This window comes from Limulus polyphemus, unplaced genomic scaffold (genome assembly GCF_000517525.1).
Source record: "Limulus polyphemus unplaced genomic scaffold, Limulus_polyphemus-2.1.2 Scaffold4279, whole genome shotgun sequence".
Lineage (NCBI taxonomy): Eukaryota > Metazoa > Arthropoda > Merostomata > Xiphosura > Limulidae > Limulus > Limulus polyphemus.
Window position 1 is genome coordinate 30,122 of NW_013669889.1, and position 17,196 is coordinate 47,317.

At 30.8% G+C, this 17,196-nt stretch overlaps 1 protein-coding gene across 1 annotated transcript in view; it reads left to right on the forward strand.

The window, feature by feature from the left end:
- The window catches only part of LOC106470904 (ATP-citrate synthase-like), a 56,631-nt gene that overhangs the window by 26,405 nt on the left and 13,030 nt on the right, over positions 1–17,196 (forward strand). The window contains exons 8-15 of the mRNA XM_013931480.2: positions 2,046–2,164; positions 2,650–2,786; positions 4,136–4,197; positions 8,155–8,272; positions 9,592–9,743; positions 12,101–12,217; positions 12,449–12,617; positions 14,366–14,481. Of these exons, the coding sequence (XP_013786934.1) occupies positions 2,046–2,164; positions 2,650–2,786; positions 4,136–4,197; positions 8,155–8,272; positions 9,592–9,743; positions 12,101–12,217; positions 12,449–12,617; positions 14,366–14,481 (990 nt within the window). The remainder of the gene's footprint in view (positions 1–2,045; positions 2,165–2,649; positions 2,787–4,135; positions 4,198–8,154; positions 8,273–9,591; positions 9,744–12,100; positions 12,218–12,448; positions 12,618–14,365; positions 14,482–17,196) is intronic.

The following is a 17,196-nucleotide window of genomic DNA, read 5'->3' on the forward strand; positions in this document are numbered from 1 at the left end:
ATTCTAACTATTTCAACAGTTTTTAATTCAAAATTATTGTTTGATTGATATTTTATAATTTTGTAACTTATATTAGCGTAATTTGCAAATAACAATGAAAACAATGTGGCAACTTTCATTTCTGCACAGCTCTAACAATGCATTTATTGATTTAAAAGAAATTCTACCTATCCTAAAGTAATTATCCTTTCTTGTTTTTATTTTATTTTCCTTCTTTTTGTATGATTTTATTACTCCATTCCATGTTCCTACACTTTTATGATGTCACAGTGTGTGATCTGAACAATTACTAATGAAGCATAGCTTCCAAAATAGCTATAGGCAACATTTACATATGATCGGATTAAATAAAGTGATCTGTGCATTAATTTTGGATTTTCATAATATTGATTAGCAGGAGCCATTGTAGGGGTAAACAAAGAAATCTAATGCAAAGTTAAGAAGACCTAGAAACAAATCACAGATCTGGGATTTTTTTCTACAGTTTCTTTAGACATTATTTTTATTCCTGAAAATGTTTGTGTTAAATTATACCTGTTTGAAAGTTATTGAAATTTTCCTTTATGACAAGTCATTAGATAATGTTTAGCTGGTATAGTAGGTGATGTGAAAAATATTCCAATGTCAAACCCTTTATATTCAGTAATGGTGAGCACTGCAATTATCAAAATAAATAAAATATCTTAAGAAATACTTTAATGAATATCAGTCAAGTTGAACCTGATTGGATATATAAAATGGATCATTCTGATCAACAAATATATATATAAATAAATATTTTTAATATTTGTTTGTTTTTCAAAATAATGTCACAACAGTATTTTTGATATTTCACATCCTAGAAAAATTATACAAATACTAAATTAAATTATATGAATTTTTTATAGATAAAATTAAATACTTTTTAGTAAATTTGTACTAGGTTTCATGCAGTTTGATTAAGTATTTCCACTGTGAGAAGAAAAAAAATTGGAAGATATCTCTTACACCCATCTAATCTGTAAAAGGTTAAACTAGAGAAAAAAATAAATATAGATGGTCATTTATAATTCATAGAAATAATTATTAAGTTCAACATACAAGTATCAAATATAATATTTTCTCTAGTAGTCATTCCTTTTACATGTCCCATGCTTCTTAACAGTGGCTCAGGGGTGGTGTTTTTTATGGAATCAGATTTTATCAGAAAACAGCTATGCCATTTTTGTCCGAGATCTGAGACTTCCAATGACATGTCTAAGCAGACTAAAGACAAAAGTATACTGGAGCTGCATTTGATAACTTGACAAGTATGTAGTTGAAAGGTGTGATACCAGTTCCTAAGCCCCTTTTTTTTTTTTATCAAAACAGCTTTTGATTTCAAGGTGTAGCTAGAAACTTGTGTGACTTGTGAAAACTTGACAAGTATGTAGTTGAAAGGTGTGATACCAGTTCCTAAGCCCCCTTTTTTTTTTTATCAAAACAGCTTTTGATTTCAAGGTGTAGCTAGAAACTTGTGTGACTTGTCAACTTTCAAATATGTATTTACTATCTTGATAGTGGCATGAAGTGTACCCAATAATTGTCATTTGCTTTTTTTCTTTGAGGGGGGGGGGGGGAGAGTTCTCATTTGTAATCTTAGCACTCACTGTGCAGGGTTTAGGACAACATTCTTGATTGGCTTTGGATATTGTTTCAGAAATCTTACTGACCTACACATCTTTCTGTGCAAGTTTTTCTACTTCCTTTAAGAACATTGAAAGTCCCCCATAGAAATTTTATATTGTGTCCTTTAGCTCTAAATCATTTAACAGTCCCACTATACGAATATATGTTGTTTTTGGAAAGAGCAGTCACATACCCCTCTAGTGCAGTCAATTTAATTTGCTTCTGTATGTAGGATGGATGCTTGTATATCATGTGACCATAGTTCTAGAACCATCAGATAATTCACAGGAAACATACAAACAGTTACATATCCCTTTAGTACAGTAAGTAATTACTCTGTTTAAAGTAAATTGTTGTTTAAAAACAAAATCTTACTTAGAATTTTGGTTGAATTATAGGAGGCTTATATTGCTGATCTGGATGCAAAAAGTGGAGCTTCTCTGAAACTTACTATCATTAATAAAGATGGACGCATCTGGACTATGGTTGCGGGTGGAGGAGCATCAGTGATATACAGGTGAAGCCTTTTTTTATTTTTTAAATAAAGGAGTGGTCAAAATATGAACCAAAATATTTGCATGACATGTAATTTTGAAGAAAGTTTGTAGGTTTAATATTGAACCTGCCCATAAATGCCAATTTTCCATATATATCTCTTGTCACCAGTGCACACTTTATAAGAATATTTTAATAGAACATCTTTTCATACAATTTGAAATTTGAGCCCAGAGTTATTACTGAAAATCTTCTGGTACAAATACATTTTAAGTTAATTTAAACATTTATCTTTAGCAAAAATGTATTGTAGCACTGTTATCATCATATCAAGCTGCTAAGCAAATGACAATGTAACATTTGTATTAAAATGTTGCTTGTTTTAGTCAGCTAGTGCTATTACAGTACTTTATATTTAATGTATTATACTATCTTAAAGTAAATTGTAATGTGAATTTAGTTTGAACATATACTTTGTCACTAGACCAGCAGTGTTTCTTTTATTAGTGACACTGTATGTGAGCTTGGTGGAGCTTCAGAACTGGCCAACTATGGAGAATATTCTGGTGCTCCAAGTGAGCAGCAGACATATGAATATGCCAAGACCATTTTGAGCCTGATGACAAAAAAAGCCCATCCTGAGGGTAAGTCTGTGCAGAAAAAGGGTATGAAAAATTGATTTTTGATGCCTAAACATTCTTTTTTTGTTAAAGTCATTCCAAAAGGAACTTTTTGTACTTTGGGTATAGTATTATTGAATAGATGGGTTGACTAACAATGATGTGTCAACCCATCTATTCAATGATACTATACTCAAAGTACAAATGTACATCACTGTTAGTCAACCCATCTATTCAATGATACTATACTCAAAGTACAAATATACATCATTGTTAGTCAACCCATCTATTCAATGATACTATATACAAAGTACAAATGTACATCATTGTTAGTCAACCCATCTATTCAATGATACTATACTCAAAGTACAAATATACAATAATGCTGGTAAAACCACTTCAGTTATGAATGCACTATTGATCAAGTTATACTATACCCAAAGTACAAATGTACATCACTGTTTAAATTAGATAAATTACTTGATTGATATAATTGTATATTAATGAAATAGCTGTTTTTTGAATTGCAAAATGGCTCCACTGTTGTTACTTACAAGTGATCTATACAGTGAAACAATAATATCCCTTGTCTTGTATTCAATATTCCTATAGATGCTATCCAAAATCCTATTAGCCCTGTTTAGATGACTTAAGTGATTTTTTCGGTCACAATACAAAAGTCTTTTTCTTCAACCACAGTATTTAATGTATTCCCATTTGAATTGTGAAAACCTACATACATCACCTTACATTTTGGATAGTTAAACATCATCTGCCACGTGTTAGCCTAATGCATTAAATGATCTACATCTCCCTGTAAGTCTGCAGCATCTTTGATATAGTTAAACACCACAAAAATCTTAATGTCATCTGCAAACTTCAAAATTTTGTTAGTCATTCCAGAGTCAATATCATTAATATAAATCACAAACAGCAGAAGAACCAGTACAGAGCCCTGAAGCACACTGCTTGTAACTGTGATCCAATCAGATCTAACTCCATTTATTATTACTTTCTGCTTTCTACTCTCCAGCCAATTTTTTATCCAATTTAATGACATTTCCCCCATTTTGTTTCTGATTTTATTGTTAAATAGAAAATTTAGTCAAAACTTGTAGTTTATTCTAAATTCATGATATTAATGCTTTGCAGTATAATGAACAAGTTATATAGTAGTTTGTGTCAAAACCTAGACGGAATTTGAAAGGGTTATAAATTAAGGTGAGATAGAAACATTTTTTTGTTTTTTATTGTTCTTGTTGGTTACATGAACTGGAAGATATAAAAAAACTTTTATAGATTTGAAATCAAGGTTATTTACATTATTTGAATAGTTGAACTTAAAGATAAGTAACATTTCCTTCTTTTTTTAGGAAAAGTGTTGATCATTGGTGGAGGCATTGCTAACTTTACTAATGTAGCTGCCACATTCAAGGTAAGACTTGACTGATGAATAAAAGATAATGTTTCAAAAATGTTAAACTTAGAAGCTGTTAAACTTCAACTGCAGTATTACTGAAAAAAGTTGTTGTGCCTCAAATTTATGCAGTATAAGTGTCAGTTAAAACACATAGCATGATATATAAATAAGAATATAAAAAGGATAGTATTATTGAAAAGTAATAAGTCAAGAAATAAACAGACAGAACTGTATGTGGACTATTCAATACTTAAATACCTATTATTACATTCATGTTTTATGTAATGGTAAGTTATATACATATTAAATAAAAAGGACAGGTGCTCATGCATATTCTGTAAGTACAGGTTTAATCCATTTTTCTTTCTAGTTAGTTTTCATCGGTATTATTTGTCATGATGTATGAAATAATTTTGAATATGTTTTTATTAATTTTTGCATTTACAAAGATCATTATTGTTAGCTTAGTGTATGGTTTAAGGACTGATTTTGGTATTTTCATGTCAAACTGATTTCTTCAAAGAGTATTAGGTTCATCTGCTTTATTAAGGGAGTATTGACAAGATATATTATGAAGTTATGCTCAATTTAGCTAAAAATAATTGAATTTAAGTGAAAAAAATATACTGTCTGGGCTCGGTGTGTAACACACTATTAGTTCAGAGACAAAACCCAATGGGTGTTCTTCCTTCTGAATGCTGGATGGTCATCTTTCACTGGATTCATAAATTGATTAGATTGGAATCTTCCCTTGAGATATATATTCCCACTAACCAATTGGCTCAGGATATGGTACATGAATGTTTAAATAAACATTTCTTACTTACGTGAAAATGTTGGATTTACCCATAGTGACTAGTGTGACACACAAGTGGTCATACACATTTGAACATACGGGAGGCTACAACCTTGAACTATCACCTGGCATACCATTGAAAGATACCATTGTCAACCTTCATGCACAGCATGTAGCATTACAGTCATGCATCCCACGGGCAGAACAGTTCTAACTTCAATAGAATGAAATGGAACAAACACAGCTAGAACAACATCAACTTAATGATTTTCTTAACCATATGTTATGAGAAAAATGCATAGACTCAGAATAAACAAAAAATTATGAAAATTCTACATTAACGTGAAAAGGTATAAAAGGCATGGTATGCCTGCATACCACATAATCTAAATTTCGGTCATACTGAGCCTACTGAGATATTGGGATTACAGCCAAAAATATTAATAATTGTGGGGCTATCAAAAATGATGAATTAGTACATTCTTATCACTATAGATTTTTTGTGTTTTGATTTATTATATTAATTAATGTAAAAGGTACTTTTTAGTTATAGTTTATATAGCTACTTTATATGTTCATTATAAGTTATTAGTAGAAAGTTATGAAGACTGTGAAAAATAAAAAAAATTCTTTTGGTGAAAGGGATGTACTTAATTTTCAGTTGTCAAAGGTTGGCAACAACAATTATCAGCTAAAAGGCCCTTGAAAAACATTTCTATCCTTATTGAATAACTGTAGATCTTTTATTGAAAAAAATCTGTATCTCTGGGTTTAGTTTTGGTAGTCCCATCTTATGCTGTTTTGTATCAAGCAAGAGAAAAAGGTTGCCATTCCAAAAAAACTGCTGGTTTTATTGAAGTTTGTATATTTGCCAAAGATTGACTTTTTCATATATATATATATATGTGTGTATGTGTGTGTGTAAAATTTAATTTGTACAAAAATTAAGAGAATTACTTATTTTATAATTATTATCAAATGTTATTATTTTGTTTTACTCAAAATGGTGAGTCATAATATGACCTGGTGTTTAGTGAGCTTGACTCACAAACTGTTTGTTGCAGGATCAAAGTCCAACATCAAAAATGCTCACCCTTTCAGCATTGAAGGCATTTTGATGTGACAGTCAATTCAACTAGTCACTGGTCAAGAGTTGGCAGTCGGTGCTGCTGGCCATTTGCTTTCCCTATGGTTGACAGTTTAATGTTTTAAATGCCAACATATAGCCTTAGTAGCTTTGCCATAAATAAATAAATAGTCAAGTCAATATTATGATCAAATAGTTCAGCACATTAGTAAGGTGACTGGATATGGATTAGTAGTTAGCATGCTAGGCTGTAGATTGAAGGGTCCAAGGTTTCAGATGTGATGCTGCTGAGCTTCTTGTATACTGTAACTTTGAGTGTGTTGTAAAAGTGACAGTCAATTCTACTGCTTGACAAGAAGCTGGACAAAGTTCTTGTTGTGACATTGCTTCTGGCTGACTGCTCTACTTCGTGTCATTAGTTCATAATTAGAGAAGGTTGTATCTGAATCATAGAGGCTTTGACCTAGCCATTTAGCCCATGATCAATATTTCTTTATTTTGTAATGGCATTAGATAAAAGATAAATATTTCAATATTTTACATTGGAAAAGGCTATTATAAACCCTTCCCAAAAGCAAAAAATTTCAGTGACATCACAATATTTTTGAAATTCCAAACGTTGTCAAAATGTAGTTATGATACATGCTATTGCACTGCAACTTTATATTCACCTAACCTGCCGACTTGCATATTCAAAGTTATCTTAACATTCTCAACCCTCTATATACTAATATTGTTGTTACAGTGTTTAATTTAATGACAGCAATTAAACATTCAATATTTCTGCCACAATTTCTCTTAAAAGCAATTAAAGGCAAATTTAGATGTATTATTGTTACATTCGAAGTTTCAAATGTATCCTGGTAAATCTTCAGTTAATAAAAACAAAATTACGAAGTTTTCAAATAACAGTACAAGGGCCTTGCATGGAATTCAGAATTTCAACCTAAACCGCACCTTATGCACAGATAGATATGTCGTGGAAGCAACTTGTGTAGCTTTTCCAGATGGAAATCCTTCTTGGTTGTGTACTACTGACGTTTGTTTATGATTTTCAACTGTTACAAAGCACTACACTTTGCACCAGGGCTGGAATACGACTTGTTATAGGTTCCTTCCTGGATGGTCCTGTTTCCCCAAGCCATATCTAGTCATGCTTTATCTCATAACCGTGCACCGTAATACTAGCCCTGCAGTGTACTTTACATTGCAAAAGGCTCTTTCATGAGGCTGTGATGTCCAAAGTACACCAATCCTTCCTGCTTGTATAGAAGGGTGTATCACAGTACCCAATTCAATGGTGTGATTACACAGAAATCTGTAGGTTTTGTATCTATAAAGTAGACTGGTATGGCTGTGTATGGAATGGCATGAATACATGTTTCCTTGTACAGATACCTGATGTCGAGAGATGGTTGAATAACATGGACGATAATGATATAGTGAGGTTCTAAATTCGTTTTAATATAACATACTTAATTTCTGTAATGGGCAGTTTATTGTAAATAGTCTACTGAAATGTAAAAAGAACCTAAGTCTTTCAGTATAGATATTACCTTGTCCATTCTACTGAAACAAAAGAAAAGTTTATATAATACGTGTAAGATGATCTTCTAAAATAATAAGATGAAAATAAGAAAAATATATATACAAAAAACAACAACGAAGAGTCAAGTAAAAGAAATAGATGACATAAATAACGAACTTAAGAAATAACTGAAAAGACTACTCAGCTTTCAAATATTGTAGTATGAGCTTCCTTGTGAAGTATTATGTGCATGATAATAAATTTTTTTTTTTGGAGTGGAACGATTCGTGATGCGTGTACAAGAAACAGTTTGAGTAATGAAGGAAACTTAAGACAAGAAAATATTAAAACAGTTCAGTTTCTTAATTTGAGATGTACATTTAGATTATTTCAGAATTTTTGTTTAAGGTTAAATGGTGTTATCTTCATCAGTTTCTTGGGAAACTGATGTTAGGGAAATTTCTTTTAAATTATTCTTGTCTCATGTCATATAAATCATTTTCTTTTAAGTTTATTTATCATATTTTAATATATGAATCATTGATGGTGTTATTATTACAGGGTATTGTAAAGGCTTTACAAGAGTTTCAACCCAGACTTGTAGAACATAAAGTTTCAATATTTGTTAGACGAGCAGGCCCCAACTATCAGGAAGGGCTGCGAGTAATGAGGGAAGTGGGTAAGTTCGCCTTAAATATTATGCTGAGTAATCAAGATAAGGCACTAGCAGTTGATAGTATCTTTAAAGTGAATTTTTCGTATGTTAAAAATATGTCATCAAGCTGTTGCATCTTGATTAAATTTTACTTCTACATTCACACAGATATAGGCTATATCTGCTAACCGTTAACTCTAGAGAAAATTCAAAGCTGCCTTTCAACATATTGTTGCGTCAGCGAGGTCACGTGACTAGTATCACGCCACGTATTTCTAGAAATATCCTGTTCCTTCAAGAATGCCCTAGCATTTACTAGATATATGTTAGTCTGGTATATATATAAGATGCTCACAACGTGACGGGACATCAGTGTAATGAGTAATTGAATGTATGCGGACAAAGTATTGTTGGCCTCGTGAGACATGAATTATAGTGTTGTTATAGAGTGACTGTTGAAATTAAGTGTATCGTAAAGTTGTATTCGGAAAGAATAAACCAGTTGTATTAAGTAAGGACTTGTGTCGCTAAAGTTTAATTGGAACGAATTTACGGAAAATTAAATGGAGGCGTAACAATATATTCATTGGTAGTAAAATATCAAGTGTATGTTCTAAATGATACTGATAAAAAAAACTTTAGCCCCTTTAAAATTTAGTATTCCAAATAAGTTAGAATTTGAAGATAATTTTGTACAGTTTGAATGGTTCTTGCAATTGATGTCACATAAACCTCTTTGGTCAGTTGTTTAGTAGTATTAGAACTCAGGTTAGTGGTACAGCTTTAACTTTATTTAAAAATTATAATTTTGATTACTAAATATTTTTAAATTTCAACTCAGAAGAATTGAAGTAAAAATGATAAATATTAGTATTTCTAATCTAACAAAGGAAATAGTATTGTAATTTTAGATAAAGAGGACTGTTTAAGAAAGGCTGAACATATTTTCAATGATTGAGCTATGTTTGGGAAGTTGCTCCACAACTTTACTGATACTATAGAGAGTCTAGGTTACAAAAATACCTTTTAAAACAGAAGAAAGTTAATGTATTAAATGAAAAACAATATTTAAATATCAGACCATCAAGTAGTCATCCAGGAATTTTTTTTTGGTCTTCCTAAAATTCACAAAGAAGAATTTTCATTGTGACCTATAGTTTCTAATATTGGAACTTATAACCATATTCTAGCTAGGTTTTTGGTTGTTGAAGACTTTTACTACCAAAGTGAAGAAAGTAATCATTTTAATTCTCCTATTAAAAATAAGTTATATATATGCAAATAATATGAAACATTAAGTTTAAATAAAATAAAAGTTTCACAACAAGATTATTCTTCTGTAGGCAGCACTCTTGGAGTACCAATCCATGTGTTTGGCCCAGAAACCCACATGACAGCCATCGTTGCCATGGCAATGAAAAAAAAAGATATTCCAGAACTTCCAGAAGCCAGTCATACGACAGCTAATTTCCTTCTTCCTGATGGAATGCAACAGGTATGTGTATTTTTTTTATGGTTCAGTGGGGGTTATCTCTGTCCTGGGGGACATGATAATTAAGAGTTTCTGTAGATCTAATAGAACTTTATATTTTTTTCCAATTTAAATGAAGGAAAGAAGAAAATTTAAAAATAGCCATAGAAAGAACCTAAAAACTAATTTTTAATCAGTTAAAACTGAGAAACATCACCACAGTTGTTGTAAAAGGTGACAATTTTGTGATTGTTTGTTTAACTTGTTTCAACTTCTTGCACAGGAACTTATCTTATAATGAAAACACAACAATTAACACTTTAAAAACCTACTTTGTCCATGTTCTGCAGTAATTTACAGTATTCATATAAAATACATAATTACTGTATTGGCCCAGTTATAGGGCAATCTCAAATATGAGGTGACCCTCCATTTTCAGAAACCATAGGAAAGAAAAAAAATTTATTGTCTTAATGTCCATTTTCAGGTCTGCAAAATCAGTACTATAACTGAACAGCCTGCAGGTGGATTAGTTATGACCTTGAGCAAACATCTGGCATGCATGCATAGATGGATGCTACCTGGACATCCAGGAATGGGACAGGCTAGAGTAGGGGGCAAGGGGCCTGTGGTCAGCCGCGATTATAAGACGACTACAAATTTTACAGCCCAATTATTAATCAAAAATATCACCTTTTAATCAGGCCAATGCGGTATTAACACTATGCAAGACTGGTGAAGTTTAACTGCCCATAAAATTTTAAAAATGAGTTGAACTAAGAAACTTGTAGGTGTAACCACACAAATTTTAACTTTGGAGACCGAGAAAATTGCATTATAATGTGTCCTGGGGTCACAAACTAAATTACTTTTATGTCGCTCTTTTAATCCAATTCAGCATCCTATAGTTTTCAACAAACTTGAAATATTTTGTCTGCATTCTTCTTCGATTCAACAATACAAAATCCATTCTGTTTTCAGGTGGGAAAAAACAAAGAAAATATCAAAGGCAAATGAATTAAATGTTACTATAGTTAGAAAATAATAAGTTAAAAGTGCTGATATTTAATATAAGGAGGCCCATTCTTTTTCCAAGTGCTTTGGTTCAAAAGACTAAAAAAATTTAAATGCTAGCATGAATGCTGAAAATTAATGGTTGAAAAAAATACATTGAAACAAATAAACAAGTGTGGAATTGAGTAATACAAGTGATTTTAAAATGTTTAACAATTTGCTATAAAAGCAAATAGAATTTGGTTTGGCACGATAGAAAGAGGGAGTTATAGTTTTGTAAACTTTAAATAAACATTAAATGACCAAAACTAAAAGTTTTTGCTTTGTATTTTTACTTTTGCAAACTTTAAAGAAATATACTGCAAATGCTTGCTCGATTTAGCAAAGATATGTTTAATTTCTTGGATCTTTGAGCATTTTTCAAGCATGATGCCAAGTGTTGTCATAGAATATTTTGACTTACTGATGTTTCTGAGACTATAAATTTCACCATTGTCAATATTAATTATAATGTTTCAGTTTGCTTGAAAACCTTTTCCACATGGCAGTGTAACATCAATGTGAGAATGAAATGTGACATACTTCCAGAAAGACAAAAAAAGAACAATTTTGTAATTTACTACATTCACTTTTTGGAGCTGAGTCACTTACATTATTCATACGATGTATACATTCCTCTTGCGTGCACTGTGTTCACTCAAATCACAAACTCATAGCATGCATCAAAATCTTTTTCTGTGATTATGATGGAGTTGATCATTCTTTCTGATATGTGTCATAGGAAAAGCTGTGAATGCAATTTATCTTGATGAGTGAACTGGAATGGACAGCAACTGCCTGTTGTAAAAAACACAAGTGTAGAGGACCACATTTCAAAAGTCTTCTGTCTTTCAAAATGTTGTCCACTACACTTGTGTTTTTTACAACAGGCAGCTGTCGTCCATTCCAGTTTACTCATCATGAATACTCTGCCTAAACAATCTATCAAAGAATACAGTTTTTCTTGACCATTTCTTATGTTTTATTGCATTATGAAGCTCTCCAACAGGAAACACATTTGAAATGGTATATGTGACTGATGTTCTTTTGACTGACTACAGATAACAATTACTGTGGAGTTATAGTGGCCTAAGTAAATGTTTCATAAAGTAATAAAATTTACGAAATATGATGATTCATTTTTAAAGTATCCAAATCAGTTATTAGCAATTTAAATTCCACATAATATTTAATGGTTTTTAAGAAGCATATGGTAAATAAAAAGCCTGTATTTCAAATACTATCAAATTCTCAACATAATTCTTATTCCTAATTTATTTATCTGTAAGGTTTTAGTTTTCTTTTAATTAATTATAAAACTTTTGCAGTCAACTACCCCCCCAAGACGAACATCATTTAACAGTTCTGACGATAAACAGAAGTCAGCTTCACCATCAGGTGATGCTTCTGTTGATGGCAGCACCGTGAAACCCTTATTTTCAACGGTATGTGTCTTAATGTTAACTTGCTTGATTATTCTTCTGTTTGTAAGTTTGCCTTTACTTAATTGTAGATTTTTCTATTCTGGAAGTCTTTAAAGCTGTAGCCATATAGATTGTTTTTTATGATTTACTCAATAAATACTTGATTTTAAATACAGAAATTTGGATGAAGGACAATTTTAAATATTGGTTTATGGTTTGTAGAGGTTCATAATTTTTTTTTTTTATTGGCAGGGCACAAAAGCCATTATTTGGGGTATGCAAGTCAGGGCAGTCCAGAGTATGCTGGATTTTGATTTTGTATGTTCTCGTAATGAATGGTCAGTGGTAGCCATGGTATATCCTTTTACTGGAGATCACAAGCAAAAATTTTACTGGGGCCATAAAGAAATACTGATACCTAGTAAGTTGTGTTTGAAAATGATTAGGTATGCTTGGAAAGTATTAAAAATAACAAAAAGTGTGTTTTGATGAAAAATGTTATTTGTATACCAACTATGTTTTAAAAATAATTAAATAGTAGAAATTTGAAAATGAATGCTTGGAACTAAAAGATTCACTTTATAAAAGTATTAATTTTTCCTCTTATGTTTGCTGTTTATAGATATTTGAACAAGGTCTGGCTTATGTGATAATATTATATACATGCAGATGTTGCTTTCAGATAAGTTTCTTTAAAATGTTAGAAGAGTGTTTATAAAATAACTTTATACGGAAATCATGTAGTGTATGAACTATATTAGCTTGGTACAATTTTTAAGTAGTGTATCTGTTATGTACATTTGTAAGGTTTACAGGAACTGGTAAGTGTATCTGTTATGTACATTTGTAAGATTTACAGGAACTGGTAAGTGTATCTGTTATGTACATTTGTAAGATTTACAGGAACTGGTGAGTGTATCTGTTATGTACATTCGTAAGGTTTACAGGAACTGGTGAGTGTATCTTTTATGTTCATTTGTAAGGTTTACAGGAACTGGTGAGTGTATCTGTTATGTACATTTGTAAGGTTTACAGGAACTGGTGAGTGTATCTTTTATGTACATTTGTAAGGTTTACAGGAACTGGTGAGTGTATCTGTTATGTACATTTGTAAGGTTTACAGGAACTGGTGAGTGTATCTGTTATGTACAGTTGTAAGGTTTACAGGAACTGGTGAGTGTATCTGTTATGTACAGTTGTAAGGTTTACAGGAACTGGTAAGTGTATCTGTTATGTACATTTGTAAGATTTACAGGAACTGGCGAGTGTATCTGTTATATACATTTGTAAGGTTTACAGGAACTGGTGAGTGTATCTGTTATGTACCTTTGTAAGGTTTACAGGAAGTGGTGAGTGTATCTGTTATGTACATTTGTAAGGTTTACAGGAACTGGTGATTGTATATGTTATGTACATTTGTAAGGTTTACAGGAACTGGTAAGTGTATCTGTTAGTACATTTGTAAGATTTACAGGAACTGGTGAGTGTATCTTTTATGTTCATTTGTAAGGTTTACAGGAACTGGTGAGTGTATCTTTTATGTTCATTTGTAAGGTTTACAGGAACTGGTGAGTGTATCTTTTATGTACATTTGTAAGGTTTACAGGAACTGGTAAGTGTATCTGTTATGTACATTTGTAAGGTTTACAGGAACTGGTAAGTGTATCTGTTAGTACATTTGTAAGATTTACAGGAACTGGTAAGTGTATCTTTTATGTTCATTTGTAAGGTTTACAGGAACTGGTGATTGTATCTGTTATGTACATTTGTAAGGTTTACAGGAATTGGTGAGTGTATCTTTTATGTTCATTTGTAAGGTTTACAGGAACTGGTGAGTGTATTATTTATGTTCATTTGTAAGGTTTACAGGAACTGGTGAGTGTATCTTTTATGTTCATTTGTAAGGTTTACAGGAACTGGTGAGTGTATTATTTATGTTCATTTGTAAGGTTTACAGGAACTGGTGAGTGTATCTTTTATGTTCATTTGTAAGGTTTACAGGAACTGGTGAGTGTATCTGTTATGTACCTTTGTAAGGTTTACCGGAAGTGGTAGCTTTTCATGATTAGATGGTGTCTCAGGAAAAGTTTTGAATTTCAAAAACAAATTAATAATAATTCAATAACGTATAACAACGAGATAATTTATGAAACTCCATATCATTTTCAGTGTATAAAAATATGGCAGATGCCATGAAAAAACACCCTGAAGCAGATGTCTTAATCAACTTTGCATCCTTAAGATCAGCATATGAAAGCACCTTAGAGACATTACAATATCCACAGGTAATGTAGTTTTATGTATATATTTAAAGTTGTTTCTGTAAGTAAAACTTCTTCGACCAGATTTTCTTTTATAGTAGAGTTAATTCTTTGTACTTATTATATTAATGGTAACAGCCTTTTTAAGTTAGAAACTTGGTCTTTTCTAACACTATAATTCTTTATCAATAAGTTGACTTTACCATAAAATTTAGTTTCTTTAAAAATCTTTTTTTGTATTTTATAATTTATTTTTCATGTATTTAGTTGAGCAAAGTATTTTCTATGAAGTTGATTTTACTGTGGAGCTTAGTTTCTTATGAAATTTAATTTTATATTTTATTTTATTTTCTATACTATAAGTCGAGCGTAAGGCAATTCAATAAAATGTAAGAAATCAAATGATTGAAAAGATATACAGTTTGCTGTAATATGTTTTCACTTATCTGTAAGCCACTTTGTAAGAGTAAAAATATAATATTTTTTACATACTCTGAGCCTTTTTGAAGCACAACATAATTTTGTTTCATTTAAAATGTTCACACACTTGTGAAATATTTTTGACAACATAGGTACATACTTTAAATAGTATGTATTGATTGTAATGAAGTAAAATTTTAAAAATATCTGAGATTGATTCATTTATGTAAATTATATTAGGAGTTATTAGAGTAAAATGTAAGATTCATTAAAACTTGATAAAAGTGTAAGAGAATGACTCATAAGCTCATGTCACTGAATAAACTGCTGATGTAATGAACACCCCTGCATGCATTATTAGTTCAACACCAAAATGATTTTATCGTTGATTCAATATGTTTGAAAACTATTTATGTTGGAGTGTAAGTACTCAGTGAAGATAATATTGGCAATCGCAGGTGTTTAAATGTTAATTGTGAAAGAAGTTACTTTTATTTCCTTATCCATTATATGAATTACTCTTAAATTGATTGGATTGAAGTAAAAAAAAAAAATGAAATATTTGAAATATACATTTGTATTTAAATTCTGTTTTGAATTATTGCAGTGAAGTCTGATGTAATGAGAATTATTGTATAATGAAACATTAAGAACACCAAAATGCAATGAAATTAGCATGCAATTAAAAAATGATGGGAGAATTAATTATAACCTGGTTAATGAAGATAATTACATTTTAGCTGAAGATGATTTTGTTTGAGCTACCTGACGTAATATTTTTCGTGTTATTTCATAATGTTGCTGAAAAGCAAAATATGTTGCTGTTGTTTGTAAACTTCAAATTTTCAAACAGTGAAATCAATGCTTTCATCACTTGTAGAATAAATCAGAATCTTCAGATGTTCAATAATATATTCTACCACTATTGAACAGTATTAGGTACAAGCATGCCTATTTATGGTTCATTTTCCATATTTTCATCTTGGGCTGTTAGACTATATTCCACAGTGCTTTTTTTGTTTTGACCACTAAAATATTTACTCACAGGCTAGGATGAATAAAAAACATTTTGTAGTCTTCTAGACTCCTTTGAATTTTATCCTCACAAATTTAATGTTTTTTGTTAAAAATAACCTTACCTTATTTTCATATTACTTTCATGTGATTAAGCAATTTGAATTTGTTGCTCTAGTATAACAAACAGTTCCTTTTTACTAAATATATTGTTATATTAATTCATGTGTTAAAAAACAATTAAATTTGGTCAAAAGAATATGCCATGTTACAACATTTACATTATATCAGTCCATCTCTTCATATTGTCTTGAGCTATTAATCTTATTGCACAAGATTAATTGTGTAGATTTTCTTTAAAAGATTAACCCTATATTAATTCATGTGTTAAAACAACTAAATTTGGTCAAAAGAATATGCCATGTTACAACATTTACATTATATCAGTCCATCTTTTCATATTGTCTTGAGCTATTAATCTTATTGCACAAGATTACTTGCGTAGATTTTCTTTAAAAGATTAACCCTATTGTCCCTGGGTATCCTTTGCTGCACATGACACAAGATTTTAGTGTCTTAAATTCAAAATTTTATTAAAGTGCTTTTTATTTATGTTATACCAATTAGAGTAACATAAAATCTTAGCTAATAATCCCTATTTTTATATTATATAATTTTTAAGTTCTTAATTCTAGAAGGGAATATTTAAAAAAATCCTGAATTTGCACTAGTGTGACCCACGTGACACATTTTGTCTAAGCATGTCATCATCCCTATTTTATCCACCACCCTTTGAAAAAGTATGAAATTAAATGTAAATTACTCTCTATAAAATCATTATTGCTCAGATAAACCATAATTTTTATAGTCTTCAATTTTATTTGGTTACAGAGCTATCGAATAGAAAATCAGACTCCTCCTGCCACACCCACTTCTCACATCTTCTGTTTCAGAATTTGTTCTCTCTTATGTTCCATTATATATTATATATAATCAATAGAAAGTCAAGATTTTCATCTAACAAATGAGGTATTGTATAACATTGTGTTCTGAACAGAATATCGTTAATTTCACTCAAAGTATAAGATTTGTTCCAGTGGGAAAGTCATGACTAACTTGGATGAATTTGTAGTGGCTTTTGTTGCACAGGTAGAAAGCCAGAAAAATTTTGAGAGTTAGGGGGATTGGTCTACTTTTTGAATATTATTAGTCTATATTCTTTGGTGTACTATTTAATTAAATAAAAATTAAGTGCATAACTATCATTACTATAAAAAATCAGGCTTAACTGTCCTCGACAATCAA